The 22902-nt window shown below is 36.1% G+C and overlaps 1 protein-coding gene across 1 annotated transcript in view; it reads left to right on the forward strand.

The window, feature by feature from the left end:
• The window catches only part of LOC149409528 (serine/threonine-protein kinase MARK2-like), a 357017-nt gene that overhangs the window by 158290 nt on the left and 175825 nt on the right, over window positions 1–22902 (forward strand). Inside the window, exon 2 of the mRNA XM_089649603.1 lies at window positions 1098–2338. Coding sequence (XP_089505729.1) covers window positions 1817–2338 — 522 coding nt within the window. The 5' untranslated portion in view covers window positions 1098–1816. The remainder of the gene's footprint in view (window positions 1–1097; window positions 2339–22902) is intronic.

The raw sequence follows: 22902 nt of genomic DNA on the forward strand, positions 1-22902 counted from the left end.
TATATTCCAAATTAGAATTAAAATTATTATATAAAATTAAAATTAAAATTAAAATTATATTAAATTAGACATAATTGGACTTTCCGGTATTTATTTTAATGTTATGTATTAATGAGCGTGTGGAAAGGAAAAGCAATTTATTAATTGGTTCTTAGTAGAACTAGTTAATAAATTTATTTCTTCGTAATTTTTATACAACACCGTGTTCGATTGTCTCTAATTAAATCCTTCAAAAATTAATGATTAATTGTAATCATTATCGAAAGCAAGATGTTGAATTCCTTGAACAAAATAATAGGATCAAATGAATACAATTAACAGAACACTCACTGTGCCCTTTGTCGAAAATCAAGCAGATTCCGAAAATCTAATGACTTGTAAACTGTATAATTAAAAATAAATTTAATTTATTCGTGTAACACCAGTAGTTCTGTGAACAATAAACCTCGCGTCTCTTAATAAAATCAAAACCGAAATTTTCTCTGTAATCATGAGATTTGTAAGAAGGTACTTAAATACCTACCTACTTAATTACAAACCATAAATATCTATGTAACATTTAAAAAATTTCAAATAAAGAATTCTACAAATTTTCCAAAGACAATGACAATTCTTTTGTCCAAGTTTCTTCAGGCAGGTAGGAACCATTATATCGATTATTTCGATGTCAAATCGAAGCTTGTTACAAACCACGATCATGCGATCTCTGGAAACTTGAAACTTGAACACCTACCAACTTCACTATAAACCGTATATTTTATGTAACATTACAAAACAATTTGTGGGTAGGTACCATTATATGAAAAAGACCGAATAAGATAGTTCAAATAAGCAAGACGATTTCACATTTGAAAAAATAATCTATTCTGAACCCATAAAACGTACCTTCAAATTTACAGACGGATGAAATGCAAAACGGTCGAGTTAAAACAACTTCGCTACGCTAATGGAGTTCTTCGAATTAAACGCAATAACAATATGATACGCAGGTATTTTTTCTTTTCAATCTGTTTCCATAATGCACTGCGTTTAATTAGAATAAATTCTCGTAATTACAAACAAACACTAATTGTCAATTGTTCCTGGTTAATCAACAGAAATCGCTTTTTGCGGCACTTCAATTCGATAAACAATCGACAAGTTGTCAATCATAATAGCCAAGTGTAAAGTGCAAGTGTCGATGGTGCGAACAATCATACTTCTGCGTCATCACCCTTCCCAGAACTTGATGTGTGATAGTGCACTCTTGGTCAGATCCCACAAGAAGGAGTCGGTAGTTGACCGCCCATGGAGGCGAAAACATCACGATTATCTTAAACGATCGACGAAAACCAGTAGTTGATTTGCTGGAATCAGCGATAATTTAAATAATTTATCTGCCGTTAGCTGGTGGTAAACAGATATTTCTTAAAGCTCCGGTTTATTATACAAACATCAATTGCTGGAAATAGTGAAAATTTTAAGCTTCCGAAAAGATATATGTCGTAAAGTTTGTTTCTTTAAACTGTTTAAAATACGTCTTTCTTGGAGCTTCTGTTTTAACTCCATAAATTTCCAGGATGTTTATCGTCTGATTTAAACATTTTAACAGAGTTGAAATATACACTGTATAATATATAGTGAAATCAAAAGTGGACGTTTTACAGTTTTCAAGAAGACTCATTCGACTTAAATCACATTACATCTTTCTTAGAGTTCTGTTTTGATACCAACAGATCTCAGGATGTTTGCGTTCTGATTTGGCATTTGAAAGGTATTTTTATAATCCTTACTCTACCAAGATTGGTAGAGTTGACCGAGAGACCACATCCCAGGAATGTACGAAGTGTCCTGCGTGGCTGGCAATAAGGTGGACGCGGCATACGCCGTCAAGAGTCTCGGCCCGATGGGGGGACACTCGTCCTCTCAGAAGGACCACCACCACTACAAGAACCACCAGAAGTACTACAACAACCAACAGCAGCAGCCTCAGCACTATTCCACCAAGCAACAGACCAGAGACAGACACCACCAGAGCAGCAAACGAACCAACGAACCGCTCTACGAAACCGATGATAAGACCGCCCACAAATCTGAAAAAGACAACGGTGTCAAAAGCCATGTTTTGAGGTTGTTGCGGAGGTCGAAGAGCCACTCGAACGCCCAGCAGCACCTGGAGAAAGAACAGCAGCTTCAGCAACAGCAGTTGTTGGCGCAGCAGAGGCACGAGGATGACATCAGACAGAGGGACGACGCGGGCAACACGAAGAGCAGGAGGCGGGAGTTGGACAGGAGAGTGATGGTGACCATTGTGGATGGTTTGCCGGTCGTCGTTACGTCGAGGCAGCACAGGGCCAAGGTAATTCAATAGAAATTTTCACTTTTTGTACAAAACAGCACAGAATTACAACTACCCTAACTTATAGTCAAAAATCCTACATAGGCTGCTTGCAAACTTTTTTGTGTTTAACATTTTCACTTCTCCTTTTTTCTGTTCTTATTCTATGATCCTATGTACCTATTGTTATTTTCAGATTTTTGGTAATCATATTAAAAGGCGCTTCCTGATAAAGTTTAAGTAAATTCTTAATAATATGGGAACTCGTGTTCATACATCTACGTTTGTCTTTGTTATTGTTAGGATTTTTATGAACACGCTTTCGGACATCTTGACAAAACATTGGTATTTTAATTATTATATAATAATAATAATAATAATATTGGACAATTTTTATAGCGCCGCTTTTGTGAGTTATCACCTCAGGGGCGCTTTACAGTTGATGCAGGTATTACAAAAAAAATATATATATATTACCAAAGTAAAGTGAAGTTAAGTAAAGTAAAATAAAGAACAGGAACAGGTGACATGAAGACAGAAGATGGAGACTCTGCAGCAAGAATCCTAGATGGTGAAGAGGATGGACCAGCTGCCGCAGCGAGAGACACTACCGCGTCCACCAACAGTACCAGCACGAGGTTCGTCATCCGTTCAGGTATGTGTCTGCTGCTAATAAAGCGCTGACATGTGTCTGCTGCTATTAAAGCGCTGACACAATATCCTCACATAGATAACAGACCTTGGCAGCACCGCTGTGACGTTCGACGAAGACAGAAGATGGAGACTCTGCAGCAAGAATCCTAGGTGGTGAAGAAACTGGACCTGCTGCTGCATCGAGAGAGATTACCGCGTCCACCAACAGTGCCAGCACGAGGTTCGTCATCCGTTCAGGTATGTGTCTGCTGCTAATAAAGCGCTGACATGTGTCTGCTGCTATTAAAGCGCTGACACAATATCCTCACATAGATAACAGACCTTGGCAGCACCGCTGTGACGTTCGACGAAGATAGAAAATGGAGACTCTGCAGCAAGAATCCTAGGTGGTGAAGAAACTGGACCGTTTTAATTGTTCAGATTTTTAACAATTCATCAAATTTCAACGTTCATTTTCGGGTTCTGTGAAAGTCCTATTCAAGTTCTGTTATTGTATCATTATAGGCTAGTTGCTTGACAGAGCTGAAATAAAAACAGAACTTGAAAAAATCTTTCACAGAACCTACGATCCAATTTTTAACAGGAATACAAATTATTTAATAAGTGATTCTTAATAAATTACAAATATTTTTTTCAGGAAGTTTTCTCCGTGTAGCGCAACACGGCATAATAATTCAAAAATTAATCACGATAATAATGTGTACATATACCTCAAATTTTTATTACCCGATAACTGGCTTGTTTATTTTTTTCCTTATTTTTTATCTGTTATTCTCTGCAATATTACCTTTCGCAGTTATCTATATAACAATAATTCCCTGGTGATATTCAATTTGCCGAAATGATCGTGTTTAAAAGCCATCATCGCAGTGTTTTATGGGGAAATGTCTACTTTATGGTGGTCGTACGTCTTGTTGCATGTTTACAGGTTTACCATCGACGTTTGCACATAAATAATATTTATGCATTCGAACTCTTTTGACTTGCGGCGTTTTTATTAAAAACGTTGTATTAGAAAAACGCGAAAATCCTGCACAAATAACACTAACATAAATTGTTTTGCTCGGCCTACTACAATGTAAATTACCAAACCTAGCCTAACCTAGCCTAACCTAGCTTAACCTAGCCTAACCTAACCTAACCTAACCCAACCCAAGCTTACCTATACCTTACCTTACCTCACCTAGTAGTCAGTGGCGGCTCGTGACTTTTACGTGTACTAGAGTGCAAATTTTACAAAAAATGGCATTATTATTGTTGCAGCTGAAAACCATTTTTTTTATTTTTTCCGAATATTCGATTTTTTGTATAAAGATTTTCAGGAAATTTTAGTTTGCCCGTGCGTCGCACGGATTTCCTGAAAATCTTCATACAGTAGAGCGAATTTTCAAAAAAAATAAAAATCGTTTTCAGCTACAACAGCATCGATAATGTAATTTTTTGTAATACTCTCTAGAACGGTGACCGGATAAATCTTCACAATGATAATTCATCACATCTTTGAAAAGTCTTATAAAGTCATGGAAAGTGATGAAACAAAAAAAATTTTAAGTGGGTTTATTTATTTTAGGTTTACAATATTATTTTTTCATCGTATCTAATGACTTTATATCACTTTTTAAAAATGTGTTGAATTGTCACTGTGTTGAGTTATCATGGAACCCTCTAGATCACCCAAAAGTCACGAGACGCCAATGCTAAGCAACTGAGAGTGGTTCAAAACATAGCAGTAAGAAATTTAAAGAAGTAGAAGGAATTATCGTGATTATTTCTTGGGTTATTATGCCGTGTTGAGCCTCCGCCTTCTTCAGACAGCTTTACAGTTCCAACCATCAGAGGAGATGCCAGAAGAAAACTCCAATTCACCTTTTTTACATTAGCACCATACGGGAAGCCCTGCGAAAAATATCCCTCAGGGCCTATGTCATCTTTGGGGATGCTGTGTTAAGGGTATTTTTAGGGAAAGGAAGAAGAGGAAGTTCTTGAAAGGAAAAGTATGAGTGGTGGCTATGAATCTGGTGGGTCAATGTGTCCAGGAGTGACGGACATATGAATCCATCCCTCCCACAAGACGGCGATGGGTCTAGAGAATCCGGCTGAAAAAGTCAACAGGTCTTCCTCAACCAGTCTCTCCCGGTAGTCCCGATCCAAAGATATTAGAAGAACGAGATGTGCTATGCGCAGTTCGTACTGAGTGGAATTGTTTTGCCCAGTGTCGCCGGTTTTGTTCACCAATACTACTGCACACCTTCGCTTGCGCTAAGATATCCGCACTAATACAAAGAACAGATTTCTGTGCGTACACGTCCCGATACCGTTCAAAGTACCCTAATTAGGTAGTACTCCGGCTACGGTCCGGCGGCCAACATAGCATATCTCGTTCTTCTAATATCTTTGTCCCGATCCGATCCGCCACGCAGTATGTGGGCAGACTTAGACACACCTCACCTCATGAACCCGGATACCCCTGCTAATTTACCAAACGTAGCGAAGCACTTGGTTGGGTGACTGTGGCAGGGCTGTTCGATATCCAATAAATGGTTCCCGGAGCGGCATTTCTCGTACACGCCTCCCAAATCGACAATAATAATAATGACTGGATTATTTGTGTAGCGCCGTTTTCGTGAGAAAATACACCTTAACTAACTAACCATCACGCCGTTTCCCCGCAGGGGTAGGCAGAGAGGACGGACCGCCAAATAACTCGGTCACACCACACACTTCTTGCCTCATTCACATTCATATATCGTCTCATACATACTCTTCTATTATTCTGACTCTTGACATGGCCCGACTCGAGTATCTGATTCACTCGATCGTGCCATGTCTTCCTCGGGCGTCCCCGACTTCTGCTACCATTCGCATTTGCATCATATATCCTCCTTACACTCCTATCTTCGCTCATTCGCTCTATATGCCCAAACCATCTAAGCGTCCCTTTACATCAGCCTTGCACTCTTTGCGGATCTCCACATTCCTCACATGATCAACGATTATGGTTTTACCACACATATGCCTCAGGGATATGATTTCACATCATTTAATCTACTTTCATCCTTTCTTTGCCAGTTCCATGCCTCACTTCCATACATCATGGTAGGTACCAGCACTCCGTTGTGGACTGCTAACTTCGCCTTAGGGCTTACCTTAAGGGCTCTGAAAATCCACGGTACAAATGGCTCAAGTGTCTGGAAAGGTGGGAAGACACGTTTTGGAACATTTCGCGTCCCCGACTTCGTCTTCCTTGCACTTTCGCGTCATAATTATGCATTGAATTTACTAATTTGTATTTTTTTCTTGTTTCAGGTAAGTTCCATGTAATCCGCACGTTATTAAAATCAGATCTTGTTATGGTTTGATTATTTCATCTCCACTTCGATGGGTAAGTGAAATTGTTGCATTTTTCTTTATTCAGCGCCTTTGAAGTGATATTTCACAAAAATGGCGCTTTAAAAAATTGTACAATTTTTTCGAAAACCTCGTATTTTAGTGAAAAGAATAACTTCGAGGACGCCGAGGCAGTGTTTTTGGTGTTCTGTCCAATCTCTGCCTCAATCACTGCGTTTCATTTCCATCATGAAAAGTGACAAACTCACATTACAGCACTATTATACTAGTCCCAGCGAGAGATTGTACGTGACGTCATCATTCTAGTACCTTCTGTCTTTTTCGTTTTCAAACAAGAAGCATGAGAAGAAGAAGGACGCACGTCGATGACGTCCGTACGAGCTCTCGCTGGGACTAGTTATTATTTATTATTCGTACATCTGCTCCTTTTACGGGTATTTCCCTCCCAGTCGTAAAGTTCTGCACAAAGCGTAGACTGAAGCAGGGCTGCTCGCGGCCCGCAAATTCAATACATTTATTATTGCGTAATCGGCAAATATACATCTCAGAAATTCCAAATTTAAAAGCGAAACTCGTACACTTTTCGCATTCCCTTTTTTGTGATTTTGGCACTGCTTTACCAGCATGGCCGCTGTGCTTCTCATACGATCACAATTTGATCAACAGATGAAACGGGCCGAGAACCTACTCTTAATTGTGACCGCAAAATGGTGGTAAACGTTCATTTATTGTTCAGCAAATTCGATAGACTGAAAATTCGCAGATACTCTTAAGCATTTTTCCCTGCATTCCCGCACCCAATTACCTGTCCCTGTCTGACAGTGTGGAGTACCTACATACCTACCTCAGTCTGTTAAGAAAACATGTGCAGTATACACGTTACGTCTCCCCTCAGAGCCTTTTCACTGAGTCATTTTCATGACCAAGCAGTATCCCTAAAGTCTACACACTCGATCGAAAAGACCAAGAGTAAGTCAGAATCCTTTCCAATTCTAACTGTTAACCATAGCTACCACAGTAGTTGTGTCAAACATTAATTAATCTCTACAATAAAACCACAAACTGATTCGCATACAATATTGCGACTTCAGAAATGAAATGTTTCTTCAAATAGCTTAAAACGAGACAATACCCTAAAATACAACCAGAATCGTAACGACGTAAGTGAAGCAGACATGCACAAAATAATGTGACGCGTGGTTCTGGTGAACTAAACAGACCTGCAGTTGATTGTGCCCTATCAAATCTCTAAAATAAAGTGGGAATCTTAACGACATAAGTGATGAAGTCGTGTAAAACAATATTCGGCGCGCGGCCCGGCGTAATGGACGGACCTACGGTCGACTTTCCCGAGCAAGCCTAGAAATTCGATCTTTGCGTGGGGTTTATTTTGTTTTATAGCTAATTTTATAGTTGAAAGACGTTTTGTAAAATTTACAAAGTGTTTTACATAAAATATTTTAATGGTAACGTCATGTTTTTAATAATCTTAAATATAAATAACTTACATCCGTAGGGATTCTCTAGAAAAGTTTGAGATTTTAGTAATGCGTTCATCAGAAATAATTAAAATGTGAGCGTCATCCAAACCCCCGTTAGTAGAGTCTTATGTCGCCCTAAGCCGCGTTTAATGAACAGGTTTGAATACCAGATACTTCGCAACCTTCCTTTCCTCCATCTTTTCTCCTCGCCAACATCTTCATCCTTACAACATACCCCGACTAGTGATATCATATATCACTAATCCTACTGGCTTCGTACAGTTGGGTGTAGTTGGGACTATTGTGCGATATTGTTACTGACCTAACGGTTTAAACGTTACCCCATCCCTAGACTAGGCGTCTTACCGTAAAATGTATTCCTCCAAGGTGGGGAACGTAATAATATTATTTGAAGTGCTGCACCACCTGCCGAAACTTTCTCAACTTTTCCGTATGTACATTATTCAACTACGCCTATATCGTAAATGTATCGTAAAATCTCCTGCCGCTGCATAATCCACCCTCAGAATATAGTATACCAACACCTCATCGCATCAGATCGATACTGCAAAGCTCAATGCTATCAAAGTTTTATTATTGCAAACCAACCAACACTCTGAACCGTCGCAGTACGATGCTTATTTCCCAGAAACTTTGGCGTTATAACTAACTAACTAACCATCACGCCGTTTCTCCGCAGTGATAAGCAGAGAGGACGGACCGCCAAACAACTCGGTCTTGGCACACACTCCTTCCCTCATTCATATTCATACATCGTCTCATACATACTCTTCTATTATTCTGACTCTTGACATGGCCCGACTCAAGTATCTAATTCATTTGATCGTTCTATGTCTTAATCCTTCCCCAACTTCTTTTACCAATTTGCGTCATAAATCATTCCTTTCTTCGTTCAGTTTATTACATTTACATTCTGGCATTCTTTGCGGATCTCCACATTTTTCACACGTTCATACATGGTTTTACACACACACGCCTTAGGATCTCATTTCTACGGCATTCAATCTACTTCCATCCTTCCTCTGTCAGTTCCATGCCCCACTGCCACTCATCAGGTTAGGTACCAGCACGCCATTATGGACTGCTAGCTTCGCTTTTTTGGATAGTTTTTTGCTAGCGCCAACCGCGTTCAGCCCTCCGTTAATGGAGTTACCTGCATTTACCTTTCTTTCATTATCTCTGTCAGCCTTCCCATCTCTCGTAAACATGCTTCCCAAATACACAAACACATCCACCTGCTCCATCATTCACGACTATATTGCATACTGTTTTCGAACTCTCTCTTTCAAACACCGTGCCTTCAAACTTACCTACATTCATAATTATCTCATTTTGCGCAAAGCGCGAGGTTACTAAAATTATTATTAAAGTTATTGCAAACCAACAAATACTCTGGTCATTAGTCATTAATCGGCACTCCGTCCTATGCGCATATCCCGGACACTTTGGCATTATCATTTTTAGTATCGACTTTGTCGGTGTTCCGTCAATTTTGCTTCATTATGTCATTAAACATTATTACTATCGTCCTTGTGCGTAATTTGCGTTTATTTCAATTGAACCGTTTTCTACAAATCCTACACTAATAATCAACAAAACAACGGCAATATTTCCCTGTCATTTTTGTGATAATCAGTTTTAATATCAGTAAATCTAACTTACCACCGGACTTAATGTTAAAAATGTACAAAACATTTGTGCGAACTCTCCTGGAATATGATTTCTAAATATGGAGTCCACATTTTTCCAAAGATCTAAATCTAATACAGAGAGTGAAGATACGTTTTACAAAATAAAACTTGTAGCGTAATCTGTCACCACCTTTATTCTATCACAGTAGTTTCTGTAAATAAATCAATACGTATTATTGAAGACAATATACCCTTGCCTTGCCGGGGCACTGCTCTACCAACTGAGCTAATGGGACCTTATCTCCTTCGGTCATATTTAACTGTATCATACTTCGAATAAGAACTACCAACATTGTGTTCTTTTTCTCAACGCACATTTTTATTTAGCTCATATAGCCCATTAAGTCCTACATGTGACCGTATCTTTTTCGGTTTCTAATTTTCGTTTGAGAATCGCTAATATTGTCTTCAATACATAAATGTTACAATTTGAGGTTTTACTCATTAAGTTATTCCAAAAATAAAATATTCATCCTAGACTTGCAGAAAAAGTCGATAGATGTCGCACACTAAAATCAAAATAAGATATATTTATCTAAGACACTGACTAAATTGCATTTAGTTCGAGTTGAATCTTGCGATCATACATAAAGATAGTAGACAAAAAATATGTGCGGTGAGAAAACCGTATCTTTTTCCGTTTCAAATACTGGGTTTTACTAATTAATTTATTCCAAAAATAAAATAAATTCTCATCACAGCAAAATGTTTCTTCAATAATTTATTCTCAATTACCGTTTTGATCGTCCCTGTCGATAATCGTCTCACTTTTAACTCGTCTCTAACGCGATCGAAGTTCTATAATAATATTGTTCTGATCAAATAATATTATTACAAGTCTGCTATCTACTGGAGTATTGGAGGAAACGTTTTGACGGAAATTGAATTTCCTACTTTCAAAGCTTCGAGTTTGATGATATTGCCGATATTAACCGCTAGATAAACTTTTAATTACTTACCAATCTGATACTACTAAAGTTATATAACAATTTTACATCGATTATAATATTAATAATTGGATAATTGATTTAGCGCCTTTTTTGTGAAAAATCACCTCACGCTTATCTAATTTTATTATTAAGGCGAAGCTTAGTGCTAAATAACTATTTTGATTAATATTTATAACGAATTAGTGTACATTATGAATACCAAAAAATATGGTTCAGATAAATTGAAGGTTTTCCTATCGTTTCGCTTGAGTAGAATACAAATAAAAAAATAAATTACTCAATAGAAATGTATGAACGCGTAAAGGAAACGACTTTAAAAATTCAGCATTATAGCTAAGATTATCTGTAACAGTTTCATTTGATTAACTTTTTTGCTTTCATATAAAATTATTTACAAAATAAATAAAAACCAGTTTTGTGCTTGAAATCGAACGTTTCTAGACTGCGTTTGTTTTACGGTTTGAATGCCTATTACCTAAAATATAAGGTATACACATTTTTGGCTTGTAGCTTCCTCTTAACAAACGGATACAGAAAATATATTTACCTGGTAGGTCGTTACTTCTTATAAACACACTTTTATTTGACAGTGTACTAATTTGCACGTAAAAACGCCGGACATTGATTTTACGATAACATTAGTATATTATTTTTTTTACTTAACTCCACACAGGAGGTCCTTCGGAAAATAATTATGTCATATTTGGGGGGTAATGTGTGGAGTATTTTTGATGAAATGGAGGAGAGGAAGTTACAGGAAAAAAAGGTTTGAGGGTGGGTAGGAGTCTAAGAGTCAGTGTGCCCAGGAATAGCGGACGTATGAATCCTCCCTTCCCACTGCGGTGCAAGGCGATAGGTCGAGAGAGTCCGGCTGGAGAGGTTAAATCAAGAGGTCAATCGGTCTCTCCAGATCAGGCGAGTCTCGCAGCTGGTGGGTAGACGCATCCCGAACCTGGGAATCCCTGCTAAATCACAAAACGTAGCTTGCCACTCTTCATAAGGTGACTTATGGCAGACGTAGTAGATATTTAATAAATGGTTCCCGGGGTGGCGGTACCCAGTACCCATACTCGCATCCAAAATTGAGTTAAACAAGTTATATTTCATTCTTATTCATATTTTATTGCCCTCTCCCCTTTCTACTCTCTACAGCTTCTTATCATACCTCAGATTTGGTGAATTCCAGTGAATTTGGGACTCTTGTTTGCTGTTCACGTGATATTAATAATAGTTAATTATCAATTAGGTGACATAGATTTTCAAAAGGAACTAAATTGGTTAACAGTGAAACAGAGGCTGACCTCGAACGCGATGATATTTATACATAAAATAATCAATAACCTGTTACAAAAAATACTTTTCAACGAAAATCATATACAACAAGGGCATTCACAGACATATTACAAGAACGTACATAAAATTAGGCTACCAAAAAAGGACAAAGCCAATTCTCAAAATAGTTTACTAAACAAAGGAATGCAATATTATATTGCGCTGCCGAAAACCATAAAGTTTGCATTCAAACAGGATTGCAATTATTTTTTTAATGATAAACTACTGTTTATAAGACAAGGTTTTTTATGCATAGCACAAATTATTATAAGCAATAATTGGTCGCCTGAAATATCCATACAAATTGAAAATATCTCCCGAGTGAAAATAAATGCCGACAACGGGAATTGAACCCGCACCTTCTGATGTCCGGTCAGGTGCTCTGTATCCACTGAGCTACGTCGGCTTATTCCCAACCCGCCAAATAAGTCAATACGTACTAGTACTTAAATCAACAATTACAATTTTTTGCCTGAATTGCAATGGCTGAAATAAAATAAATAATATAATCTTGGAGCAAAATGGCCCTTACTTTTTTTACCCCCGAATAAGTTAAGGAATCGTTGATTGAAGTCTTTCGTCTGTTAGTTTACGTTCCGTTACACCTAGGGTTGCCAGTTGGTCCAGATAAAAAAAAACCGAACATTTTTTATCAAAACCCTCCCTTTTGATTTTTTTTTGGTACAATTTGTCGAAAATCAAAGTGTCCCTTGATAATCATAAACCCCTTTGATTTTGGCCAAAACAAACAGAGAATATTACCGAAAATTTCTGAGGGTAACACAATGAAACACTTAGTAAACATTAGAACTTATATATTAATTGAAAAAACACACTTTGTAATACACCACTTTTTATTTTGAATCAATAGTGACAGCCAACCGGGTTTCGCTTATCTCAAGCTTCATCAGGGCTTATTATATTAAGGCGATGCACTACGTCGTGTTATATTTTAAATTGAGCCGCTATCAATAACAACCCTTACGTAGATGGCGATAAGGTTTAAATTCCCGCATAACACCATCCGCCTGTTTTGATTTATGCAAGAAAAAAACATGGCCAAAAAGTGCCTTTTATTTTATTTTGTGGATGTTCAGGCATAAATATTTTTTTTTCGTTCATTTTATAAATAACTTAATTTGCCACATTATACAATAAAATCATAACCGAAAATGGGTTCATAAGTAGGAGATTTTGAACTTTAAAGCAGTTTTCATAGGCCTTATAATTTTTTTTTTCTGGGCTTATAAAAAGATTAATTTAAAAAATACTCGATTATTTCAAAGGCCAAGATGTATTCTACTCGCAGTATTTAATTAAAGCATCTGAAACATTTCTAGGCGACCAAATTTTCAAACCAAGAACACATGATTTGGCATTACTACGTATGGCATCGCCTTAACTAATAAAAGATATTACACACTTTGTAATACACTCTCAATAAATATCTCAAGCTTCATCAGGGCTTATTATATTAACTAATAATAATAAGCGAAACCTGGTTGGCTGTCATTATTGATTCAAAACAAATATATATATATATATATATATATATATTGAATCATATATTATATATATATATATTTATATGTCACTCCCCAAAGTGTTTGCTTTCTTCGAAAATATTAAAACTTATATTTATTATTACTAATTGTTCATTCAAGGTTGGACTGCCCTGACACTATAAATTTGCTATCTTTACATATACCTCCAAAATATACTAGACGGAATATTTTATTCTACAACAATAACCTCGCTACGAATTCTGTGTTAGAAAGAATACATAGGTTGGGCAATGAACTAAGTGATGTCGCTGACATATTTAATTTTAACTTCAATACATTTAAAGCCAAATTAGTCCACCATTTTTTAAATGTAAATAATGTACGAGAAATCATTATATTTTATTTCGATTTTCTATTGTTTGTTTTATACTGTTGTTAAAAATGAAATTTGTAATTGGTATGTACTTAAAAGCAGAATAGGGCGTCAATAAATAAATAAATTAAATAAATGAAACTATTAGTAAGCAAAAAATCACTTTAACATATTTGGCACATGATGCTACTGTTTTAAATAATCGTTTATTGCTTGAAATTGTATCTTTACATCCAGAGGAGCAAGTCTTGTTACCACCCGCCAGAATCGTTCACGGCTTTTGCTCTGTAAATTATTTCGTAACTGAGATATATATGTCGCGTATATTAAAAAAAAAACAGTATATTCTATTTTCCGGTTTTCCAAAATTTTCTAGACCGGACAGCCGTTCAAAAAATCGTACTGACCGGTCCAAATCCGGACATCTGGCAACCCTATTTACACCCTGTATAAAAAAAACTAACGTGGATCATCTTGTCTCATCGATATACTCATTTCTCAATGCTTCTGGGACACATTGCGGGTTGGAAGTAAGAAGTTGAGACAGTTCCCAACTCCCAACGCTTTAGGGAGCGGTATCGATGATTGATGACGAGATCGGTTGCCATTGCTTCAAATCGATAACAACTTGACTGACGGCTTCGCATCATTATAAAGACATTTTATTATACAACACACACCCATGTCTCTCAAATACACATCCATGATTCGCAGCATACTTGAATTCGGTACTGTACATTAATTTGAGTCCAATATAGTGAGTTTAAGGCGATGCACTACTTAGTAATTCAAAATCATGTGTTTTTGGTTTTAAAATTTGGTCGCCTAGAAATGTTTCAGATTCTTTAATTAAATACTGCGAGTAGAATACATTCTGGCCTTTGAAATAATCGAGTATTTTTTAGATAAGTCTTTTTATAAGCCCAGAAAAAAATTATGTATAAGGCCTAAGAAAACTGCTTTAAAGTTCAAAATCTCCTACTTACGAACCCAATTTCGGTTATGATTTTATTGTGTAATGTGGCAAATTAAGTTATTTATAAAATGATCGAAAAACATTTCAATATTTGTACCTGAACATCCACAAAATAAAATAAAAGTCACTTTTTGACCAGGTTTTTTTCTTGCATATATCAAAACAGGTGGATGGTGTGAAACGGGAATTTAAGCCTTATCGCCATCTACGTAAGGTGTGTTATTGACAGCGGCTCGATTCAAAATATTACACGACGTAGTGCATCGCCTTAATCAAAATAGGATTGAATCAGTTCAAAGGAGATTTAACACCGACAATATCATATATAACCGGATTGTCCTCACTGCTTACCGACTCTAAGAAAAACCTAGAATATTTCAATGAACGTTGTGACATAACCATGTAGAATTTTCCCCCTTGGCCACAACCAATATCAATCGCCGTCTACTAAGAAATTACGAAACTTTCCATGTTCATTTCCAAAGAACCAACATATTATCCTTCTCACAACCTCTTGTGCCAATGTAAATTTATAAAAAAAATTTAATAGAAAGACAAACGGGTTACGAATAACTTGAAAATATTTTAAAATCTCTTGCTACCACCACAGTAAGCGTAAAATGATGCTTGTGTTGTGATGGAGGACTTAGCCAGCCGAGGAACTCAACACACTACGCCTGACCTAAACGCGATGTCAACTCAGCCACCGACCGGACATCGCGATTGGCGCTAGTAAAAAATGTCCATGGAGGCGAAGTTAGCAGTCCACAATGGATTTCTGGTACCTACCCTGATGTGTCGACTGTATAAACAACTACTGTAATGGCAAGATAATTGACATATTAGCGATAGCCCCATAACTTTTCTTAATTTCTCGAATCTCTTGTTTTAATTTGACTTGATCATTCACTTGACCCTAACATTATTTTTCCTTGTTCATAATTCTCGTTTCGAGCCACACACAGGTTCCTTACTTTGTACTACAAGTTTACGGGCATTTTATTAATTAAAAACATCAGCTAACATAGCATAAGAGCTACCAATAATGTGTAATCTATTTATAACAGAATAATAGCTTGAAACCATAGTATAATTGCAAGGATGGTACTGTATGTTATCTGCCTGTACAAAATATAAATAAATAAGTATAATAACATACTCGTATGTACATTCTAACATCACGTTCATCAATGCATTGTACATATAGCTTTGTATTAGTGATGGACGAACCGGTGGATGCAATCTGTTAGCCATGCATTGATAATACAGGGTTTTCCAATAAGAGTTGTTATTTTGATATTCAATCGTAAAAGATCAATGGTTTCGTTGCTTGTGTGGCACGTGGCGCCGTCTTTTTGAAAGTAAACGTTGTCCAGATCAATACCATCCAATTCCGGCCATAAAAAATCATTAATCATATCTCGATAGCGCAATCCATTCACCTTAAGTGTTGCTCCAGCCTCATTTTCGAAAAAGTAAGGTCCAATTACTCCAACGGACCATAAACCGCACCAAACAGTCACACGTTGAGGATAGAGAGGCTTTTCAACAATAACTCTTGGGTTTTCCGAGCCCCAGATGCGACAATTTTGCTTGTTGACGAAGCCACCGAGGTGGAAATGGGCCTCATCACTCAAGATGATTTGCATTTGATTCACTCGAGTGAATTTTAATAATTTCAATGCGTTGTTGAAGCGTATATCGTTCCATTTTTATTAATGGCGTAGTTTCTACTTGTCAAATGTCAAAAAATGACAGCTTCAAGCTTGTAGTTTGACTAGTCTATTGTAAGTAAGTAAGTTATAACTATTCTATAGTAATAATAATAAGTAATATAACATTGATCACTGTAAAAATGTATTATATATTTGTACAGCGCACAAAAACGGCGCTATACAAATCATCCAAATATTATTGTTAATAATTCATACCTTGTTCTAATGGTAGGAACGTGAAAGTTTATCAACATTAATAAATTGAAATCTTAACAAAAATGCTAGGGTAAAAAGCAGAAAAGCATTTTCTATTATTGTTGCTTGGATTGAATCTCAGATTCCCTTGTACTTTACAGTTTTTTTTGCTTTGATTGTGGGTTGTTAGTAATTTGTTCATATTTGATTACAAATTAGTAACAGTCGAGTTATACCTACCTTTAAAGTAAACACTAAAATATTAAATAAGTTTCCAAAATGTTAAAACCTTGATGAAATCTCGCCCCAAGAGAATATTTAATAAATTTAAATTACAAAGTAACAACCCCAGAACTAATTTTGAAGTGGGTTTTTTTTTACAAAACAACAGCAACAGCGTTATGGAAATTTTCTATTTCCTAGAACTGTTCAGTAAATCCAGAAGTTTTGAATTTTTTTTGAAATCTGTTGACTGTGGCCAACCCGTCAATAGAGTAACTTATAATTTGTTTGTCAATCTCGCCCAAAGAAATAATAATCCTTTTTTAATAAAATATTACTACGCGAGAGGTTTGATCAAAGTTTTGGGTAATTTTGAGATGCCGTCAGAGTGTTTATTGAAAAACTGTCAATAAAAGTTATAATTCGTTGTCGGTAGTGTCGAGAACTTTATTATTATAAGTTTGAACGAGTTTGTGTATTTGGAAGTGTATTTAGAAGTGATGGAAAGGCTGGGTAAATGCAGGAAATTCCATTACGGTGAAGCTTAATGCCAAATCACTATTTTGATTAATCTTTATAACGAATTGGTGGACATTATTAATACCAAAAAATATGCTTTAGATAAATTGAAGGTTTTCCTATCGCTTCACTTGAGTAGAATACAAATAAAAAATAAATTACTCAATAACAAAATATAAATGCAAACTACAACAAAAAATATTTTTTCAATAGAAATGTATGAACGCATCAAAGAAACAACTTTTTCAAAAATACAGTTTTATAGCTAAAATTATCTGTGACAGTTTCACTTGATTAACTTTTTTGCTTTCTTATAAAATTATTTACAAAATAAATAAAAACCAGTTTTTTGCTTGAAATCGAACGTTTCTAGACTCCGTTTGTCAAACGATTTTAATGCCTATTACCTACGATATAAGGTACACCAAGAATAAACACATTTTGGCTTGTAGCTTCCTCTGAAGAACTGATCGCGATTGGCGCTAGTAAAAAATGTCCATGGAGGCTAAGTTAGCAGTCCAAAATGGAGTGCTGGTACCTACCCTGATGTATGGCAGTGAGGCATGGAACTGGCAGAGGAAGGACTGAATGCTGTAGGAATGAGATCCCTGAGGCGTATGATAAAACCATGTATGATCGTGTCAAGAATGCGAAAGTCTAAGTTTGTGCATCTAGGGCTAATGATTGAAGAAAGGAGTGCGAGGAGAATATTGATGCAAATATGAATGGCAGAAAATGTCGGAGACACCCGAGGAAGACATGGCACGATAAAGTGAACCAAATACTAGGAGTCGGGTCATGTCAAGAGTTAGAATAACAGAAGAGTATCTATGAGACGATGTATGAAAGTGAATAAGGCAAGAGGTGTCTAAGTCACAGTTGTTTGGCTGCCGTTCTCTTCGCCTACCACGGCGGGAAACGGCGTGATTGTTAGTTAGTTACACCTTCAGATATAAATAAATAAACCGCTTTAAATCGTGGATTCCATCAAAACCTTGTTCTGACATTATACTCCTGGTATTGCTTGCTTGATTGCGATTTGTCATTGAATATATTTTTGATGGAATCCACGATTTTAAGCGATACCAGGAATATAATGTCCGAACAAGGTTTTTATGGAATCCACGATTTTGATTTGAATCGTGGATTCCATCAAAACCTTGTACGGACATTATATTCCTGGTATTGCTTGCTTGATTGCGATTTGTCATTGATATATTCAGGTGTAGTTTGTAGTCTCTTCTGTCATTTCTATTGGATCTCAGTTCCTATTGCATCTTTTGTAATTATTGGATAATAGTCTGTGAACAAAAAAAATAAAAATAATACAAAGGGCCCCTGGGGAATTGGACATCTAGCCAGGGCCTGCTGCCTGTTAATAATGCATGTCGTCCTTTCCTCGCCGTTTCTTTACTGAATTTTTCATCTGACCCTTTGCCGTGAATGTGTGAAGGATTCGTACCTCGTTTTTCTCACCTTACCTTCTCTACCCTTCTACGTATTAACTGCCTTACCGAATGAATGCAGTGGCAAGATGAAATAAAGTAACCACAAATACTGCAATCCGAATAAATGAATCCGCAGATCATGAAGATTTCCCAGAGAGGCCAATTTAACCCTCCCAAAAGGGATGAATATTTTTTTACTATATAATTACTAGCTAAAGCACCCGGCGTTGCCCAAGCTTTATTCTGCTTTGGGGCGAGGTAGAAGGGGTGGTTTTTCGAAATCTCACGTAGACAGTGACCTTCCCATTGTTTTGAAGGTCATGTGTGCAAAATTTCATCTCTGAATAAATGATTTGTATAAAAAACAAAACCCTACTTTATTGAGAACTAGCTGACGTGTGCCTGGCGTTGCTGAGGGTTATCCTTAGGAGATAGACATATATCATCAAGGACTTTTCTGTAGGCCTTTTTAAGATATACAATTCCGTAGTACATTATTTTGATGTATCTCATAAGGTTTAGGCAGCGTTAGCAATGTTAAGCGCCCGAAAATATTTTTTTACGGCTCGATTACAAAACATCGACTTATCTCTACTCTCTATAAATATAATATGCATGTATTGCATATATAAACCTTCAGGAAGAAATTCTCTTGAGAATCTCTTTAAATTAGTCGTAATCCGGTTTGTAGAGTGCAGGCCCTTAAAGAATAAATTGATAGAATTCCTGTTAAAATTTTATTAAAAGAGGAATGTAATATCGCTATGTTGTAACACGTGTTCATAAAAATCATAACATTTTTGAAATTTTCTTCATTTTATATTATCAAGGCATGATGCAGGTGCATGAATGCCGGGATATTTGGAATGTACTAAAAGTTTAACAAGAAACGACCTGCAATCCCGTTTTTAACCGGATTACGAATAATTTGAAGAGATTTCATTATTATTTATTTTTTATTAATTTTTTTTTAAGGTTATTAACAAAATCATGTGCGCTACCCGACTCACTAGACAATATCTGTTCTGAGCCGGGTAGCAGTATCATTACATATATTTTGTAAACAAATGAGGGCTTAGTAAAAATACAAAAGAATACATAAAATAATGTAGATATAAAATATTACATACATATATAAAAACAAAAAAAATTAACAAACTTTAGTGTGAGAGTTCTTATTGAGATGGAGTAACCCATAAAAACTTATCATATGTACAGAGTAAAGTTGTATTTAAAGTAAAAATAAGTAGGAAAAATGCTATCAATTGCATTTAAAACATAAACTTAAGTAAAATATTCAGTAATCCGCGTACAATTGTAATGTTATATTTCGCATTAGTCAGAAGTACACTGGAATATGCATCGCCTATTTGGAATCCACAATATAAACTTTACATAGATAATATAGAACGAATCCAAAACAAATTTATAAAATATATTACCTACAGATTCAACAATAATTTTGAGTGTACATTTGAAAATTTGCAGCGAATTTTAAACAATGACATTGACTGTACTGAAATTCTGTCCCTTATTGACTTTTACATACCTTTGAGACGTACACGACATACAGTGCTATTCCACACGCTAAATTATAAAACAAATGCAGCATCTAATTCGACAATTAACCTAGCTCTTCATACTCTAAATAATATTTGTCTTAACTCTAACATTGACATTTTTTCGGATTCACTGCCCAAATTCAAACGTGGCATCATGTCAATAATTTAAACTATTCAATGCGCATACATACAGACACACACTCACACATACATTACACACGTCACACACACACCTATAAACTACACAAGTCACCTGGTAATTAAGGAATAAACATACCACTTAGCAGACATTACAAGGAAATATTTCATAGGTACACAACATGAAGTATCTTATTCCTGTGTATTGTTTCATCTCTGTAAATCATGTACTGTTTGTTTCTATAATATAAAAAAAAAATTAGAACAGTGAAATAGTCTGTGTAGGTGTAAAAAAATAAAAATATATGAAATAATAACACGCTCAATTGCTTAACATAAATGATGTACCCAAAATAAAAAAAATAAATACAATGCATGAACGAAAGAAAAAAGAAGATAAAACGGCAATACCAATTTTTCTTTGAAATAATAATATTTGTAATACATATTCCACATCTCCTGTAGTAGTTCTTTCGCCGCACAAACTATACTTTTCCTGGTTTCCAGTGCTTCGGGTTGAGCCCTTTTTCCTTTTAATAATATCGTCGCTATGTCTCTATTATTACAGGCAAACTCTTCCTTTTGGTTTGGCTTGCGTCAGAATCCAGTGGTGTAACCACCGCCAAACGACTGGGCAATTGGATTTTTTTAAATTGCAAAACCTTGTAACCTTTCTTACTTTTTTGTCATTTTCTTGCTGAACCCTAAACCCCTAAGGTCTCTGGCATATTCTATCAGAAGGTTTCCGCTTTGCAATAAAATCCAAATAAATTCAATATTTCTGGACGTATCCGAAAATTAAAAACGGTTTTTGAAAGATAAATAAGCTCTCAAATTTTATTACACAAATTTTCGTCATTTCATATAAAAATACATTTTTTGCGAATTTTTGATAGTTTTCAAAAAATTCAGGAAGTTCACTGATATTTAAAATCGATTTACCATAGCAAATACGGGACGCCTTCCAATTAGCCGGATTTAGATGCAAAAAAAAACAGACCAGTTAGCAACAAAACGCAAAATCGTGTTTTTGAGGTCTAAAAAATTTTACATGCATATTATTATGAGTAACTTATTATTAAGCTAACTCCATTAATGGAGGACTGAACGCAGGTGGTGCTAACAAAAAAATGTCCAAAGAAGCGAAGTTAGCAGTCCACAATGGAGTGCTGGTACCTACCCTGATGTATGGAAGTGAGGCATGGAACTGGCAAAGAAAGGATGAAAGTAGATTAAATGCTGTTGAAATGAGGTCTCTGAGGCGTATGTGTGGTAAAACCATGTATGATTGTGTGAGGAATGTGGAGATACGCAAAGAGTGCAAGGCTGATGTAAGCGTAATGAGTAAGATCAAGAAAGGGACGCTTACATGGTTTGGGCATGTAGAGCGAATGAGCGAAGAAAGGAGTGTAAGGAGAATATACGATGCAAATGTAAACGGTAGCAGAGGTCGGGGACGCCCGAGGAAGACATGGCACGACCAAGAGAATCAGATACTTGAGTTAGGAAATGTCAAGAGTCAGAACAATAGAAGAGTATGTATGAGACGATGTATGAATGTGAATGAGGCAAGTTGTTTAACGGTCCGTCCTCTCTGCCTACCCCTGAGGGGAAACTGCCTAATGGTTAGTTAGTCAGTTAGTTAGTTAGTTATTATGAGTAACGATTTTAACCCGAGCGGTAAACTGCCCTCTTATAGCTAGCTATACCAACGCTGCAGCGGCGTATTAGGAAATCTTTATAAGTAAGACTGTTAATGTACGTATAGTGAATCCGCATTGCTGTGACCAGGTGGTCAATTCGATCTACGCAAGTTAAGTACATTGTCTCGTATATTTTGCATCTCACAAGCACCGTGGGCAGTGTCAGTACCTGCCTACCATTCGCAGACTGGAATTAAATTGCCAGGTTTCCATTGGCAGATTCCGCATGTGCAAGGTTGGCCCTAGCTGCGCTGAAAGGGGGTGAAAAAATGTGCCTCAAAAATTGCTTGCACGTGAATTATTGTCAATTTATCATTATTTTATCAAGTTAATATTTAATACAGTTAATTTGGTTTTTAATTTAAACAGTAAATATTTTTATAGTGATTTATTTTTGGGGTATTACGCCGTGTTATCATATCAAAGTGTCCATCATCAGGGCAGATGTGTTATCATTACACATATGCCCTGATGATGTCTGATATAATGCTGTCCGAAACGTTGGCTAAAGAAGGAGTTCGCGCAATTTCTCTAGTTGTTTGGTTCATTGTCTAGATTCTTGTTTTCCATGAGGTGGTGAATCATTTAAATTTACTGAATTTAAAATTAATGTTCTTTTACAAATAGGGTGAATCATTTAAATTTACTGAATTTAAAATTAATGTTCTTTTACAAATAGGGTGAATCATTTCAATTTACTGAATTTAAAATTAATGTTCTTTTACAAATAGGGTGAATCATTTAAATTTACT

This window comes from Hesperophylax consimilis, chromosome 30, assembly GCF_061612785.1.
Source record: "Hesperophylax consimilis isolate HC1 chromosome 30, BYU_Hcon_1.0, whole genome shotgun sequence".
In the NCBI taxonomy this organism is placed as follows: Eukaryota; Metazoa; Arthropoda; class Insecta; order Trichoptera; family Limnephilidae; genus Hesperophylax; species Hesperophylax consimilis.